Source organism: Coregonus clupeaformis, chromosome 36 (assembly GCF_020615455.1).
Source record: "Coregonus clupeaformis isolate EN_2021a chromosome 36, ASM2061545v1, whole genome shotgun sequence".
NCBI classification, from domain to species: Eukaryota; Metazoa; Chordata; class Actinopteri; order Salmoniformes; family Salmonidae; genus Coregonus; species Coregonus clupeaformis.
In genome coordinates this window covers 3,097,408-3,115,899 of record NC_059227.1, presented here as the reverse complement: position 1 = coordinate 3,115,899, position 18,492 = coordinate 3,097,408, and the positions used below count along the sequence as shown (strand labels likewise).

Here is an 18,492-nt window from a genome sequence, read left to right as displayed (position 1 = left end):
ACGCTCATTCGGATTAGAAATGCAACATGTATTTACATGTAGCTGTCCTCGATAGTTGAGTTGATGATGTAGGACTCTGGTTTGCCCACCAGAGATCCCAATGTCCTTGGTAGAGTATCTGGTCGTAGTTGTGGTTAGAATGGTTACTTCAGATGTACCAGCGGTTGTCGGAGAGGGATGGTCCTTCCCAACTTGTGTCTTTAGTGAAAGTTCTCTAGACGACTATACATGCCAGCTGCAGACTGAAATGATAAGGTCTAGTGCATGGTCTTCTTCTTCACCTCGTGTAGAGGTTGAGAGTTTCAGAGTTTCTCCATTTCAAACGTGTGGACTAACGTCTCACGTTTTCTGGTCTTTCTGGTCTAACCATTTTGTAACGTGTAGCTTCAGCTTCACACTTCTTGGTCTTGTAGAAGTTCAACCATTTGCAACATCCGGCTTATACCGTGGTATGCTTGGTCTTCCTTTTGGTAATGGAGTTCTTCCTTTGGTAATGGAGTTGTAGTTTTAAACCATTTTGTAACGTTTAGCTCACGCTTCACGTCTGCTGGTCTGTAGAGTTACAACCATTTTAAGCCGTGGGGCTTCCTGGTCTGAGGTGAATTTCGTCACAAGGCTTTTTATGCACTCGGGGTAAAAGGGGCGTTCCATCATGTTTGTGCTCATCTGGACGTGGCCACTGACTGAGAACAAATCAATATGGAAAACAATCATCTCTAGAATGCTAAAATCATATTGAGGCAAGTCATGACAACTGCCATAGCCCCAATAAAAAAAGTTTACATCAAGTTTTTTACACGGTGGGGTCACATTTTTCATATCAAAATGGGGTCGTGGGCCAAAAAGGTTTGGGAACTCCTGGTCTACTGTGTGCTTGTGTGTAGCTGTCTCTGACAGTGAGAAAGTGTGTGTGCCCCCAATGCTGAGAGTGGGCATGTGTAACGATTGCGCTAATGTGTGTGAGTGCGTATGTGTTTGTCCAGTCTATACTCAATGTCAGAATAAGTTGAGGGTAGCCTACAACATACACAATGTGTAAGAAAGTGAAACTGTGTGTGCGTTCGAAAGAACAGATTACGTCAGTCTAATCGGCAAAGTCATGTGTGTGTGTGTTGACACTCAGCCCTGTGTGACGGTCATGTGTCATTGGGGTCTACTCTAGTGTGTCGTGTTTTTATTAACCGTGTTCAATTAGACGTGTTCGTGTGTTAGCGTGTGTCCTCGGTCACAGTGGGAATCCTCACACACTTGCTCTCTCTTCTCTTTCTTCTTCTCACTCTTTGTTTCTCTCCCTTCTCTTTCTACTGGTGTTGTAGGGTTGTAGGGATGTAGCTCAGTTGATAGAGCATGGCGTTTGCAACACCAGGGTTGTGGGTTCGATTCCCACAGGGGGTATGAAAGTCGCTCTGGATAAGAGCGTCTGCTAAATGACTAAAATGTAAATGTAAATGTAAAATGTGTTCCCGTCACAGTTGAGTGGCATTGCTGGTATATTAGTGGGTGTTCATCCTAAATGGTTGGCAGCCAAACTAAAGACTCCTGATTTGACATGAAATTGCCGCCAAAAAAGAGAGAGCGAGAGAGGAAAAGTAGGAAATTGGGATAACGAGTGAGTGGATTCCAAACCAAAATGTTCTCATTCTCCTCCGCCATTGCTGACTTGTTCTGGTGACTCTAAGAGGCCTGGGTCAGGAAGAAGAAGGAGACCCCTCTGTATATCCCTATAAACAACAGTCTATTTAATCCCGAACATCGCCTATACGTCTGGACCATACTGGCCAGTGTGTGTGAGTATGTGTGTGTGTGTGTGTATTGGGTTAACATAGTGCTTTTGAGCAGAGCACTGCTAACTGAGACAGTTTGTGAGACTGACAGTGTAAGCTCACCCAGCTCTTTTCATTAATGGAGGAGCCATTTCAAATTATAACACACACACCCTCCGCTGGCCCCTGGGGTAGGGTACACACACACACACACACACACACACACACACACAGGTCGAAGTGTAACTTGGTCAAAAAAATCTTTTGATTTCACTTAATTTTAACATTATGTCATAAAGAGCACATGTTCAACTTCATTAAAAAAAACACATCTTCCCATCTCAAGAGGTTAAATAAAAAAATGCCAAAGAAATTAACAGGGTTGACCGTAACAGGGTTGACAATTTCATCTTAAGGGTGCGTTCGTAAATTCACTCTGGAAATCTACTCCGATTTCAGAACACTCTGGTTTGAGTGTGCCAGAGCACAGAATAGTTGAGGAATTTACAAATGCCCTAAACTCGGTTGTTATGACAGGTGTAAGTAAACATAGACTAAAAACGGAATAAAATTGTTGCCAGTAACACAGTTACAGTCACTAACCCTCTTGATAACCCGCTAGGGCGTGTAAAATGTTCAGAATGAAGTGTTCTCTCATTTGTGTCTGGAAGTAGCTAGCAAGCTAGCCAACTTTAGCCAGTTAATTTGGGTGCTTGGCTGCCTTTGTGAGGTCAGTATGCTTGGATCAACCCTACTCCTCGGCCAAACCTACTCCTTGCTGCCAGCTCTTAGCAAACTGTTGGAAAAAATTGTGTTTGACCAAATACAGTGCTACTTCCCTGTAAACAAATTAACAACAGACTTTCAGCATGTTTATAGAGAGGGGCACTCAACATGTACTGCACTGACACAAATGACTGATGATTGGTTGAAAGAAATTGATAATAAGAAGATTGTGGGAGCTGTACTTTTAGATTTCAGTGCAGCCTTTGATATTATTGACCATAACGTATGTGTTATGGCTTTTCAACCTCTGCCATATCATGGATTCAGAGCTATCTATCTAATAGAACTCAGAGGGTTTTCTTTAATGGATGCTTCTCTAATATCAAACATATAAAGTCTGGTGTACCGCAGGGCAGCTCTCTAGGCCCGCCACTCTTTTTACCAATGACCTGCCAATTGCATTAAACAAACTATGTGTGTTCATGTATGCTGATGTTACAAACATATACACATCAGCAACCACAGCTAATGAAGTCACTGAAGCCCTTAACAAAGAGTTGCAGTCTGTTTTGGAATGGGTGGCCAGTAATAAACTGGTCCTGAACATTTCTAAAACTAAGAGCATTGTCTTTGGTACAAAATCCTGACACACACACTTACCCCACCAGACATGATACCAGGGGTCTTTTCACAGTCACCAAATCCAGAACAAATTCAAGAAAGCGTACAGTATTATATAGAGCCATTAGTGCACGGCGAGGACGGTTCGAAACAGGCTCCTAGGGGCAGGGCTGAAGTCGTGCAAAGCTAGAAAAAAGCCCTTCATCAATGAGAAGCAAAGAAGAGCCAGGCTGAGGTTTGCAAAAGACCATACGGATTGGACCGTAGAGGACTGGAATAAGGTCATCTTCTCTGATGAGTCCAATTTTCAGCTTTGCCCAACACCTGGTCGTCTAATGGTTAGACAGAGACTTGGAGAGGCCTACAAACCACAGTGTCTCGCACCCACTGTGAAATACATTTGGTGGAGGATCGGTGATGATCTGGGGGTGCTTCAGCAAGGCTGGAATCGGGCAGATTTGTCTTTGTGAAGGACGCATGAATCAAGCCACGTACAAGGTTGTCCTGGAAGAAAACGTGCTTCCTTTTGCTCTGACATTGTTCCCCAACTCTGAGGATTGGTTTTTCCAGCAGGACAATGCGCCATGCCACACAGCCAGGTCAATCAATGTGTGGATGGAGGACCACCAGATCAAGACCCTCTCATGGCCAGCCCAATCTCCAGACCTGAACCCCATTGAAAACTTCTGGAATGTGATCAAGAGGAAGATGGATGGTCACAAGCCATCAAACAAAGCCGAGCTGCTTGAATTTTTGCGCCAGGAGTGGCATAAAGTCACCCTACATAAATGTGAAAGACTGGTGGACAGCATGCCAAGACGCATGAAAGCTGTGATTGAAAATAAGGGTTTTTGCACCAAATATTGATTTCTGAACTCTTCCTAAGGTAAAACATTAGTATTGGTTTGTTTAAAAATGAACATGAACTTATTTTCTTTGCATTATTCGAGGTCTGACAACACTGCATCTTTCATGTTATTTTGACCAGTTGTCATTTTCTGCTCTAAATTATATTTTTATTTGGAATTTGGGAGAAATGTTGTCAGTAGTCAGTAGAATAAAACAAAAATGTTATTTTTACCCAAACACATAGCTATAAATAGTAAAACCAGAGAAACTGATATTGCAGTGGTCTCTTACTTTTTTTCCAGATCTGTATATATTATAAGGAATAGTTTCACCATATTATACAGAAAAAAAAGTATGCAACAATTTCAACGGTTTTACTGAGTTACAGTTCATGTGTTGTGTGACAAAACTGCACATTTTAGAGTGGCCATTTACTGTCCCCAGCACAAGGTGCACCTGTGTAATAATAATGCTGTTTAATCAGCTTCTTGATATTCCACACCTGTCAGGTGGATGGATTGTCTTGGCAAATTAGAAATGTTCACTAACAGGGATGCAAACAAATTTGTGCACAGAATTTGAAATAAATAAGCTTTTTGTGCGTATAGAAAAATTCTGGGATATTTTATTTCAGCTCATGAAACATGGGAACAACACTTTACATGTTGTGTTTATATTTTTGTTCAGTATAAAACGAGAGTTTAGTTCATGCAACAGGGTTGACCTTGAAAAGAGGGACATACTGTATGTAAATGAATCACTAATCACATGAAATAAATAATAATCTTCAGAAATGACTTTGTCAAAGCAACAAAATATCTTGGGCTTTACATTTTGGGGTTAAGTAGGTAAAAATCTTCCTAGAAGTCACAGAGGGTGCACAGAAGGACATGTCAAAATGCTGAATTTTGGCACTTTATCAAATCTTTATTCATATTAAAAATCTGATTTATTGAATTCTCCATGTGGTTAAAGGGCACTTCATTTAATATCACAGGCTTTTAAAATGCAATATTGGTGCACAATTCCTACTTATAATATCTAAGGGATGGCACTCTTTTCATGGAACGACCCAAATATACACACAAACACACACACACACACACACACACACGCATGCACGCACACACACACGCATGCACACACACACACACACGCACACACAAAAACACACACACGTAGGCTCTCACACAGAAATACACTCAGACATGCACACTTGCACCATGCATGCACACATGTGCACACACACAAACACCATCTGACATATAGTGAGACTATATGTTTACATTAAACTTTTTTTTTTTACACTATGTTTTGATACACTATGATTAAGAGTCAGGTAGGATGCCCTTGTGTGATATATGAGTGATGGATGGATGGCGAGTAGCCCAATGTTTAAACACTGGCCCAGACACTAGGCTTCTGATTCCTCCAATGCTTCACTTTCAGAACCCACATTGTTTGACATTTCTCTTCCGCTGAGTGAACTGTACAGTACTTCAGCAAATTGCCCAAACTATCTTCCATAAAAATGACATCTCAATCTAAATAGCACCTAATTTTCTGCTCCAAATGACCCCCGACATGTACACACACACGCACGCACACATGCACACACCTTTGGATAGCGGATCTATGGTGGCTGCTTGGCACGTTTTACAGAAATAATTGAATTAGAGGGGGATTGTGGGACCCCGCTCAGTTTGTGTGTGTGTGTTAATGAGAGGGAACGGAGAGGAGAGGGGGCAGGTTACCAAGGCGATAAGTTGAGTGACACCCTCAAACACCAACCTCCCCACTGGCCCAAACAAAACAGGGCCTATTCCTCCTACAGTACCTCTGCGTGAGTGAGCGAGACACGCACCCCCACACACGCATGCACACATATTCACACACTCTCTCTCTCTCAGACACACACACAATCCTACCTCTGCATGACTCAAAGAGAAACACACACACACACACACTCAGAACCCCGCCAGGAATTCTCACACACTCCTCTGCACAGCGCAGCCAAAAGTAACACGGGCGGCTGAAGGTAAATAAATCAGCCGGATCGCCCGACTCCCATAAAACCTGCTGGCCTGCGCTGGGATGCAAATCACTCCGGGACACTGAGGGGCAACCACACAATACTGCATTATTCCCACAAAATTCCCACTTCTACCATGTACAGTGGCTTGTGAAAGTATTCACCCCCCTTGGCATTTTTCCTATTTTGTAGCCTTACAACCTGGAATTAAAATTGATATTATGGAGGTTTGTATCATTTGATTTACACAACATGCCTACCACTTTGAAGATGCAAAATAAAAAAAATTGTGAAACAAACAAGAAATAACACAAAAAAACAGAAAACTTGAGCGTGCATAACTATTCACCCCCCCCAAAGTCAATACTTTGTAGAGCCACCTTTTGCAGCAATTACAGCTGCAAGTCTTGGGGTATGTCTCTATAAGCTTGGCACATCTAGCCACTGGGATTTTTGCCCATTCTTCAAGGCAAAACTGCTCCAGCTCCTTCAAGTTGGATGGGTTCCGCTGGTGTACAGCAATCTTTAAGTCATACCACAGATTCTCAATTGGATTGAGGTCTGGGCTTTGACTAGGCCATTCCAAGACATTTAAATGTTTCCCCTTAAACCACTCGAGTGTTGCTTTAGCAGTATGCTTAGGGTCCTTGTCCTGCTAGAAGGTGAACCTCCGCCCCAGACTCAAATCTCTGGAAGACTGAAACAGGTTTCCCTCAAGGATTTCCTTGTATTTGGCGCCATCCATCATTCCTTCAATTCTGACCAGTTTCCCAGTCCCTGCTGATGAAAAACATGGTTTGGTGTTCTCAGGGTGATGAGAGGTGTTGGGTTTGCGCCAGACATAGTGTTTTCCTTGATGGCCAAAAAGCTCAATTTTAGTCTCATCTGACCAGAGTACCTTCTTCCATATGTTTGGGGAGTCTCCCACATGCTTTTTTTTTCTTTAAGCAATGGCTTTTTTCTGGCCACTCTTCCGTAAAGCCCAGCTCTGTGGAGTGTACGGCTTAAAGTGGTCCTATGGACAGACACTCCAATCGCCACTGTGGAGCTTTGCAGCTCTTTCAGGGTTATCTTTGGTCTCTTTGTTGCCCCTCTGATTAATGCGCTCCTTGCCTGGTCCGTGAGTTTTGGTGGGTGGCCCTCTCTTGGCAGGTTTGTTGTGGTGCCATTGTCTTTCCATTTTTTAATAATGGATTTAATAGTGCTCTGTGGGATGTTCAAAGTTTCTGATATTTTTTTTATAACCCAACCCTGATCTGTACCTTGGTCTTCATGGTGCCGCTTGCTTGGTGGTGCCCCTTGCTTATTGGTGTTGCAGACTCTGGGGCCTTTCAGAACAGGTGTAAATATACTGAGATCATGTGACAGATCATGTGACTTAGATTGCACACAGGTGGACTTTATTTAACTAATTATGTGACCTCTGAAGGTAATTGGTTGCACCAGAAGTAATTTTTTTCATTTCACTTCACCAATTTGGACTATTTTGTGTATGTCCATTACATGAAATCCAAATGAAAATCCATTTAAATTACAGGTTGTAATGCAACAAAATAGGAAAAACGCAAAGGGTGAATACTTTTGCAAGGCACTGTATTCCAGCTTTATTCCAGCCTGGGAGGTTTGTGATTTTCCCTCTGTGCATTTGGAGCACTGCCTCACCTCACCTGGCTCAGTTAATCACATCTGTCACACACTCACAGGGGGGAGGGGGGAGGGAAGAGGAGGGAGGGGGGAGAGAGAGGGAGCAGGAAAGAGAGAGAGAGATTGAGAGAAGTAATAGGAGAGAAGAGGGGGAGGGAGGGAGGGAGGGAGGGAGGGAGGGAGGGAGGGAGGGAGGGAGGGAGCGAGACAAAATGAGACAAAAAAAGGCACAGAGAGCAAGAGCAAGAAAGAAAAAGCAAACAGAGACTTGAGATTCTGCCATCCCTTGTGTTGAGTGACCTTAAAGAACACTAGAAGAAGCTCTTACATCAACAGCCAAAGGTGCTCCGTGAACAATCTACTAGTGGAAGAACTTTCTCCACATGCCTTTGAGGGAAGTAGAGAGAGAGCAAGTTGTACATGCCCTCTCTCTTCATGCTCTTTCTCCTTCCAACTCTCTCTGCTCTTGCTCTCTACAGTACAGTACATTATAGTGTACTTAACTATAGTGTGCTCTACTGTGTACTGTACTATACTCTACTGTACTTTTCTCTACTGTACTGTGGTCTACTGTACTGAACTATACTCTACTTTTCTTTAATGTACTGTACACTACTCGACCCAACTGTGGTTTGTGACTACTATGATTTCCATTGTAGCCAATTCAATTTCAGAAATTCTGTTACCGATTTGGTAACAGAATGTTGAGTTTTAATCACTTAATAATTCATGAACCAAATTGATATCAGTAAAAACACCATAAGTAATTGATAGGTCTACCTTTACTTTCATTATCCTCCCTCCTCATGAGGGATTTTTTTTTTTTTTTTTACAATATCTTAAAGATATGTGGGTTTTTGGTAACGGAATTTCAAGGCACAAGGAAATGTGTATTAAACTTACAGAAGGCAGAAACCATTATTCTAAATGAAATATACGTGTTGATATTAGTTGGCAGGGGTCTTTTACTTCAACATCATTGTGTTTTGATGTATTTATAATACCTTTGAAGACTTTCTGGTAGATGGTTTCTAAGACCTCTTTTCCATCTGTTTGACAAGAAATCAAAGCCTTTGCTTATTCCTATTTTTTGGGATGGAAAATGGTTGAAAGATTATATATGCCTTAATTTCTCAAAAATATACTCTTAGCCCAATTTGACATGCTCCTATGAACTTCACATTGGTGCTCATGGGTCCTTTTACATGGAAATAACCTAGAACAAAATGACAGATTCCCAGATTCCCCAGTAAGTGATTACTCATTACCCCAATGCAGTAGTGGTGTAGTTATGTAATCATGACATAATGTTCCCCTACCCCTGGAATCCCCTTAAAGTAGTCCAGTGTTTGACAGGCCCTACAGGTAGGGCTTCACAGATGCCTGGGCTTTCTTCAGTAGGAAAATGCTCTGGACCATGACTTCATTCATCTTTCTAGCTAGGTTCCCTTTCATTTCCACATGTTTGTGTGTCTGCAGATTATCAGGATGTAAGGGAAGACTGTGTCCTTGTCTGACTGTTTTCGAGTGGGCATCTGTTTTGAGTGTGTTGAAGTCTGTGTGTTTGTGCGTGTGAAGAAAAATCAATCTGACACAGGGGGATTAGTGACTGTGTGGTCAGTGACTCTGGTTCTGTTCCAGATGTTTATCAGTTTATCATATAGAATAAAAAGAACAGAACACAAGTGTAGTACAGAACAAATCCATACACACTTCCAGGCAGTTGCTGTGCTGGTCCTTGTGTGTGACCTGCTGATATGAAGTCACCTCAGGACTTGAGGCTGGTGCTGTACACACTAAAAAATGAGGGTTCCTCAAGGGTTCTTTTAGAAGGGTGATGGTTTTATGTGGAACCATAATGACTCAAATAACCTTTTGAGCTCTTCAGTGGTTATTTGCAGTTCACAAAACAGTTATTTGCTCTTTTAGTGATAATTCAAATCTAGGACAGGCAGCTCATTGGAATATTTTGGGGCATGGTTTGCTCACAGCTCTTTTTGTGCAACCTTGAGGGAGAGTGTCATTCCAGTTTATCTAATGTGTTGTGTTATGCTATTATATACTGTATGACTATGGCCGGTGACGGTGTCTTGTGAAAGACTTGCGTATGGCCTTGTGACAATTGAGAACAGTTGACTAAATAAGTCAGTGGTTCTCAATTCTCTCCTCTGGGACCCCCAGCTGTTCCAGAGGTAGCTCACTTGATTCAACTTGTCAATGAACATAATAACACCTATGGAATTTTAACAATATACCGTTTTTTTCAGATTGCTAACAAGCATTGTTCAATACTGCGGATACATGTGCAAAACTCTAGATATAGTTTTCAAATCCACATGCAACTTGGCAATGCACATCCTAAATCTTTCTACCAAATGAAAGCTAACAGTCTCTCACGACATGCACACTTTGTCATTCATATTATCATGACCTACAAAACTCTAAAAACAGATACCACTTATAAATGTACATTTACATTTAAGTCATTTAGCCGACGCTCTTATCCAGAGCGACTTACAAATTGGTGCATTCAACTTAGGGTGTGTCAATTTGTCTTTAATATCCTTTTTTTTTTTTTTTTTTTCCAACAGTCATTTTTACAAAAGAAGAGTGGCAAACCTGTACTGTGTAGAATGTCCTGCAAAATATGTAAAGAAATAAAGCAGAAAGGCTGCAATATGCTTCAATACAATTTACTGTATTTTTGCAAATTACTGTATTTTGCAGAGTAATTCCAAAATACACAAAAATAAATAATTCCAGTACTGTTAAACAAACAAAAAGTGTATACACATTATGAATATGCATAGCATATTGTCCAAATGAAACAGATATATAACAATGCTAGTCAACCCTGTCTGCTGCATTGGGCCACAAGTTCTCATCCACATCACACCGTATGGCCTCTCACGCAATACACCTGGGAAAGAATCTCTTTGCATGCCTGAACCATCCCTGGCAATCTTCTTCAGAGATATCCAGGCATCCTGCATTTATTGCATCCAAGAGTGACATTTGATCATGTGGATGGTGGTCATAAACTTTCAACCTCCATGAGGAAATTAATTATTCTATGGGGTTGAGGAAGGGAGAGTAAGGGGGGAGGAAAAGTGACACCATCCCAGGATGGGCTGCAAACCACACTGTGACTGCATGGGAGTGGTGAAATACTACATTGTCCCATACAATCACCCATGTTTCCATATTTCTTCTGACTTGCCCTCTTTCTTCACCTGGCAAAAGCCTTCCATAGAGGTCATCCATGAATGAAATGAGGCGCTCTGTGTTGTATACACATTGTGATGTTGGCACCCCTCTGGCCCGGGACATTCACGGTTGCTCTTTTCCCAATCACATTCCTTCCACGTCGGCGTGTTTTGGCCATGTTAAAACGAGCCTCATCCACAAAGACGAACATGTGGGGTGTTGGCCTGGCTTCAAGCTCCCTGTAAATCCACAGGGTAACATAACAGTTATTCTATAACAGTAGTTTACATTACAATTCACTGTAACTGAAATCACTGCTGAGTGTGCAGTGCTCTGGTGGGTTTTGTTTACAGTAAAAACAGTACTGTATTACAGGATATAGACATCTTACCTGGACATATTGGTACCGGAGTTCCTTGACACGATCAGAGTTCATCTCAAAGGGAACAGTGTACACCTGCTTCATGATGGTATGATGCTTTGTCAAGACTCTAGCAATGGTTGTCGTGCTTACACTTTCAACATTTTGAAATGTATTATTGTCTGCCAACGCTCTCTCTTGAATTTCTCTGAGTTTTATGGCATTGTTGCTAATGACCAGGTCAACAATTACAGCTTCCTGCTGAGCAGAGAAAATCCTACCTCTCCCCCCTCCATTTGGTAACCGTTGGGTCCTAAAACAGAAATCAAATTACACACAAGTGGTTCGGAGAGCTTTTGCTCGATTTACTACTCTACAGTAATTTTCAGTACAGTTAGATGCCCATGCAGAATGCATATCTTACCTGTTAGTTTGCTGAAAGGTTCTTATAATAGATGACATAGTTGAGCGTTGCAAATTTGGCTGCACTCTGAGACCAGCATCTCTCATTGATTTACATTTTAGTCATTTTAGCAGACGCTCTTATCCAGAGCGACTTACAGTTAGTGAGTGCATAAATGTTTCATACTGCCCCCCCATGGGAAACGAACCCACAACCCTGGCGTTGCAAGCGCCATGCTCTACCAACTGAGCTACACGAGGGCCCATGATAGATCATGATTGACAAAATTATCAATGATTGTAGCCCTAATCTCATCTGACACTACAACTCTGGGTCTTCCTAGTCGTCTTCCACCACAGATACGTAATCCTCTGCCTCTCCCGGCAACTCTTCCACCTCTGTAAGCCACTACACGATCTCTGGCTGGGTCCATGTTTATGTAAAATATATTCCAAAGATGTCCCCTTTTGTAGAGATGGTAATGACATAAAATGGAAAACACCTGGGTAGGTCTTCAGTTACGTAATGTAGAATGAAAATCAGCTGTGAATAATTAAAAAATAGTTCGAATATTTTAGAATTTATATTTTTCTTTTACTGTAGCAATGTAAAAAATTGCAGTCTAATTCAATTTTCAGTAGCTTTTGAACTTGAGTTTAACAGTTTTGATAAGGGTATCTTAACATTTGCAAAATGGTCTGTAGATACATAGAGTTTTGTTGGTAAATGTGTTTTTGTGAGACAAGTATTTATGTAATTTGAAAGATGTTGTCATTTTGTGTCTAAGCAATGATCCACAGGCTGCCACATAGTGTTGTTGTGATAACTGTATTTAGAGTTTTGCACATGTATCCGTAGTATTGAACAATGCTTGCTAGCAATCGAGAAAAACTGCAATATGGCTGACCAGAATAAAAAAACCTGTACAGAACCATTCTCCATAAAGGTTCCATGAAGAACCACAAAAAAGTGTTCTATATAGCCCAAAAGATGGTTGAAACCATAGCGGAACCCTTTTTTTGTGCTATATATATTTTTTGTAATGTTTTTTTATTGAACCTTAGGAAAGGGTTCTTTATAGCCCCATACAGGTTCCATTTAGAACCTTATGAGCATGGTTCTTTATTTAACCTTCAAAAAAGTGTTCTATAGCCTATGGCACCAAAAAGGGATCCGCTATGGTTACACGCCAAAGAACCCCTATCTGGTACTATTTATTTCCTAGATCTAACCACTGCCTTCGACACCGTGAACCATCAGATCCTCTCAGCTTGGATGTCGGCTCAATCTCAACAAGACGGAGCTGCTCTTCCTCCCAGGGAAGGCCTGCCCGCTCCAAGACCTCTTCATCACAGTTGACAACTCCACCGTGTCCCCCTCCCAGAGTGCAAAGAACCTTGGTTAACCCTGGACAACACCCTGTCGTTCTCTGCAAACATCAAAGCAGTGACTCGATCCTGCAGGTGCATGCTCTACAACATCCGTAGAGTACGACCCTAGAGCAGGTCCTAATCCAGGCACTTGTCATCTCCCGTCTGGACTACTGCAACTCGCTGTCGGCTGACCTCCCACTTGTGCCATCAAACCCCTGCAAATTATCCAGAACGCCGCAGCCCGCCTGGTGTTCAATCTTCCCAGGTTCACCCATGTCACCCTGCTCCTACGTACACTCCACTGGCTTCCAGTCAAAGCTCGCATCCACTACAAAACCATGGTACTTGCCTACAAAGCAGCAAGAGGAACTGCCCCTCCCTCCCTTCAGGCTATGCTTAAACCCTACACCCCAACCTGAGTACTCCGTTCTGCTGCCTCTGGTCTCTTGGCCCTCCCACCCCTACAGTAAGGCAGCTCCCGCTCATCCCAGTCAAAGGCCTTCTCTGATCTGGCACCTCAATGTTGGAACCAGCTTCCCCCTGAAGGTAGGACAGCAGCGTGCGTCCCTGTCCATCTTCTGAAAACATCTGAAACCCTACCTCTTCAAAGAGTATCTTAAATAATCCCCCCCTCAAAGCCCCTCCTCAACCCTCCCCCCCAAGAAAGTATGCAAAAAACAAAATGTAATTGGTAAACTAACACTTGCACTTCACCTTTCCCCCCTCTAGCACTTACTTTGCTGATAGGTACTTTATTGAGGACAAATTTACTCACTATGACTGAGATATGTGGTTGTCCCACCTAGCTATCTTAAGATGAATGCACTAAATGTAAGAGGTTCTGGATAAGAGCATGTGTGTTAAGATAATTAATAGGCCTCAAGTCTGACCATGAGAATCTGAACATGAATCTAACACTCGAGCCCAACACACACTGACTATGGGTAGCCTAAATACTGGATTTCAAAATGTTTCACAATGGTCTTTTGACACCGAATTTCATTGGAAATAAATGAATGATGGTTGAATACTAATGATGAATCAGAAGCAGATCATGAGTGACTGATTGACCGTTGATGGGCCTCCAGAAGTCGCATGTGAATACAGTGCTTCCTGTCTGCGTTCTGTCACTCACCAAAGCGTCACTTCAGGCCTGCTATGTGACAGTCTAGAGTGCTCATCAGCCCATTTACAGAAACACCAAGGTAACACAGTATTCATCTTTACAGTTGTCGGGGTTAGGTTACCATAACATGTCCCTCAACTGCTCAACCAAAGAAACACTGCCATTAGGCTACAAATTACAATACTTTGTTTGCGCACACAAATTAGGTGTATATTCATTCACCAATTGGAATCAATGTGGCAATGTCTCTCTGGCATAATGCAACCGGCTTTATATGAATAAACACTACCTCTAATATTGGAAATGAACGACAACAAACACATTTACATTTCCTCTGTCTCTAGGTCATTAATCTAAGTGGACCCATTCGCGTGTGATTCGGGACAATATATATATATTTTTAAACGATTATGCATTGCCAGAGGTGAGGGGGTGGTAACAGTATGCAACAGTAAACTTGCTGTAACATGTCCTCAAAGATTGGTGTAGCCTACTAAAGAGCCGAAACAACTTTAATGGTATACATATTGTACACGTTGGTAATGTTGCAAAACACTAGGCTACTCAACAGCCTCAGCACCACCAGAAAAGTGATTCAAAACGAAGTGAAAATGCGTAACTGCTTACCGAGATACTGTCGGATGTCCAGTAGAATATTGGGGGGTCCTCCATTCAATTGGTAAAACAGAGACCCAAAACAGAAGAGGAAAAGTGTAGCCATGCAGAAACCATAACCTCTCAGGGAAAAAGGCAACGGAACCACCGAGAGAAAACCGAACTTTTTGTTGTTCCGATCTCTAATGTGGTTTGGAGTCTGGTTGTTGTGAAGGGGACTGTTGCTGAATTTCTTCATCATCTCCTCCTCACAAAGCGCCGCCGAGAGCGGTAGTCACCCATCCGCCTGTGCAAAGTCAAACTTATTGCTTTGATATCATTTGAAACCGACACCTATTCAGAAACGCAGGCACCCGCCGCCGCCACGAGTTGTTTCTTCGCACACGGTTTTCGCCTCCGTTCGGTCCCTCTCGTCTGTTCTCGCCAGACTATTACTGAAAATGAAGTTGCGGGTCCATCCTTCCGATGAGAATATTAGGGCCAGCGGCGGTGTCAGATTACTGAATGTGGAAAAAAAAGTTCAGAACATAGCCCTTTTTGCAGTGAGTTTAGGTGCAAAACAGCGTCACTGTGTGTACAGCAACAGACCACATTTGGGGTGTTCTCATTCTGTTATGATCTGCTTTCATTTTACAGCAAGGGTGTAGGAGCTGGGGGGACACGGGGGACATGTCCCTCCCAATAAAAAATTACTTCACCCAAACCCATTGCTTCGTTGTGTGTTTGTGAGAGAAAAAGCACAGTGTGCAGCATAACCATCATTACTCACTCATTACTCCGGGTAAAGTAATTGTTGTTGGCAACAACAATGTATGTTTAAGTAAAAAGTGTATGCATGTGAATATACTTTGATGTGTTAGAACGAGCGTGAGCAACTATACGTTTTCTCCTGGCTAGTAGCTAGTTAGCGTTAGATTTACAGTTTTGTCATTTTTAGCTGTGTCAGGTTTTATTTAACTAGCTAATGCTGGGTAGTTCTGGCTGTGTGAAAAACTGATAGTGAATGTTTTGAAGGCAAGAATACTGGCTAGCTACAGAATGAATTGCACAATACCTGTCCTAGTCGTCATCATAGGGTCAGCAAGTTAGCAATGGATGTGACACCAGTCAAGAAGAGAAAAAAAAGAGGACATGAGAGTTTTTTTCAAAGGAGTGCAAAGGACTTTTTATTTAAGGTCCTTGGCAACTGCCCGCACACCGCCCCTGGCAAACTAGCTTGCCATTTTGAGCGCTTTCAGCTTAGATGTCTTTAACTTCATCACAGTGATTATTGGTCATGAAGGTGTGTTACAGTTGAAGTCGGAAGTTTACATACACCTTAGCCAAATACATTTAAACTCAGTTTTTCACAATTACTGACATTTAATCCTAGTAAAGATTCCCTGTCTTAGGTCAGTTAGGATCACCACTTTATTTTAAGAATGTGAAATGTCAGAATAATAGTAGAGATAATTATTTATTTCAGCTTTTATTTCTTTCATAACATTCCCAGTGGGTCAGAAGTTTACATACACTCAATTAGTATTTGGTAGCATTGCCTTTAAATTGTTTAACTTGGGTCAAACGTTTCGGGTAGCCTTCCACAAGCTTCCCACAATAAGTTGGGTGAATTTTGGCCCATTCCTCCTGACAGAGCTGGTGTAACTGAGTCAGGTTTGTAGGCCTCCTTGCTCGCACACACTTTTTCAGTTCTGCCCACTAATGTTCTATAGGATTGAGGTCAGGGCTTTGTGATGGCCACTCCAATACCTTGACTTTGTTGTCCTTAAGCCATTTTGCCACAACTTTTGAAGTATGCTTGGGGTCATTGTCCATTTGGAAGACTCATTTGCGACCAAGTTTAAACTTCCTGACTGATGCCTTGAGATGTTGCTTCAATATATCCACATAACTTTCCTTCCTCATGATGCCATCTATTTTGTGAAGTGCACCAGTCCCTCCTGCAGCAAAGCACCCCCACAACAGGTTGCTGCCACCCCCGTGCTTCACGGTTGGGATGGTGTTCTTCGGCTTGCAAGCCATCCCCTTTTTCCTCCAAACATAACAATGGTCATTATGGGCAAACAGTTCTATATTTGTTTAATCAGACCAGAGGACATTTCTCCAAAAAGTACGATCTTTGTCCCCATGTGCAGTTGTAAACCGTAGTATGTCTTTTTTATGGCGGTTTTGGAGCATTGGCTTCTTCCTTGCTGAGCGGCCTTTCAGGTTATGTCGATATAGGACTGGTTTTACTGTGGATATAGATACTTTTGTACCTGTTTCCTCCAGCATCTTCACAAGGTCCTTTGCTGTTGTTCTGGGATTGATTTGCACTTTTCGCGGAGACAGAATGCATCTCCTTCCTGAGCGGTATACATTTACATTTTAGTCATTTAGCAGACGCTCTTATCCAGAGCGACTTACAGTTTAGTGAATACATATTTTTTTATACTGGCCCCCCGTGGGAATCGAATCCACAACCCTGGCATTGCAAACGCCATGCTCTATCAACTGAGCTACATCCCTGCCGGCCATTCCCTCCCCTACCCTGGACGACGCTGGGCCAATTGTGCGCCGCCCATGAGTCTCCCGGTCGCGGCCGGCTGCGACAGAGCCTGGATTCGAACCAGGATCTCTAGTGGCACAGTTAGCACTGCGATGCAGTGCCTTAGACCACTGCGCCACTCAGGAGCATGTATGACGGCTGCGTGGTCCCATCGTGTTTATACTTGAGTACTATTGTTTGTACAGATGAACGTGGTACCTTTAGGTGTTTGGAAATTGCTCCCAAGGATGAACCAGACTTGTGGAGGTCTACAATTTGTTTTCTGATGTCTTGGCTGATTTCTTTTGATTTTCCCATGATGTCAAGCAAAGAGGCACTGAGTTTGAAGGTAGGCCTTGAAATACATCCACAGGTACACCTCAAATTGACTCAAATGATGTCAGTTAGCCTATCAGAAGCTTCTAAAACCATGACATAATTTTCTGGAATTTTCCAAGCTGTATAAAGGCACAGTCAACTTAGTATATGTAAACTTCTGACCCACTGGAATTGTGATACAGTGAATTATAAGTGAAATAATCTGTCTGTAAACAATTGTTGGAAAAATTACTTGTGTCATGAACAAAGTAGGTTTCCTAACCGACTTGCCAAAACGATAGTTTGTTAACAAGAATTTTGTGTAGTGGTTGAAAAACAAGTTTTAATGACTCCAACCTAATTGTATGTAAACTTCCGACTTCAACTGTACATGTGTTGAGACTTTGTTTGGTGCTATCATGAAAATGGCAGGAGAGTGACAGCCATGAACAGACTTAGAGGGAGGGAGAGAGAGACCACAAACCAATAGCTAAGATCAACAAGCTCTCAGTCTCACGTCAGAATTAGACATTCATCCATGTTTCTCAAACGTCAAATTTCGAAGTTCTTCCAAACGTCAAATTTCAAAGTGTTTAAGATTACGTTTAGGTATTAACTCCAAATTTGTAAGATTAGGGTTAAGATTAGGCATTAACTCCATATTCTTAAGGTTAGGCATTAACTCTGAATGGTTAAGGTAATGGTTAAGGTTTGGAATAGACTTAAGACAAAAATATCAAAAACAACTTTCTAACATCCACCATCTCCGTCCACAATGCCCTAGCAAAACCGAAACATACTTGAAGGTAACAGCGCTCACTGCTTCTCCCAGGAGTCGTTTTCCAATACTGACTTGTATCAAGGTGACCTGCCTGGCTAAGATAGTGAGAATTGCCTCCCCAAGCCCATAGACTGATGATCTGTCAT

The 18,492-nt window shown here is 42.2% G+C and overlaps 1 protein-coding gene across 1 annotated transcript in view; it reads right to left on the bottom strand.

Annotated features, from left to right (window-relative positions):
• The window catches only part of LOC121552947 (uronyl 2-sulfotransferase), a 135,963-nt gene extending 120,791 nt beyond the window's left edge, over positions 1-15,172 (bottom strand). Inside the window, exon 1 of the mRNA XM_041866060.1 lies at positions 14,733-15,172. Coding sequence (XP_041721994.1) covers positions 14,733-14,961 — 229 coding nt within the window. The 5' untranslated portion in view covers positions 14,962-15,172. The remainder of the gene's footprint in view (positions 1-14,732) is intronic.
• Positions 15,173-18,492: the final 3,320 nt, after the last annotated feature.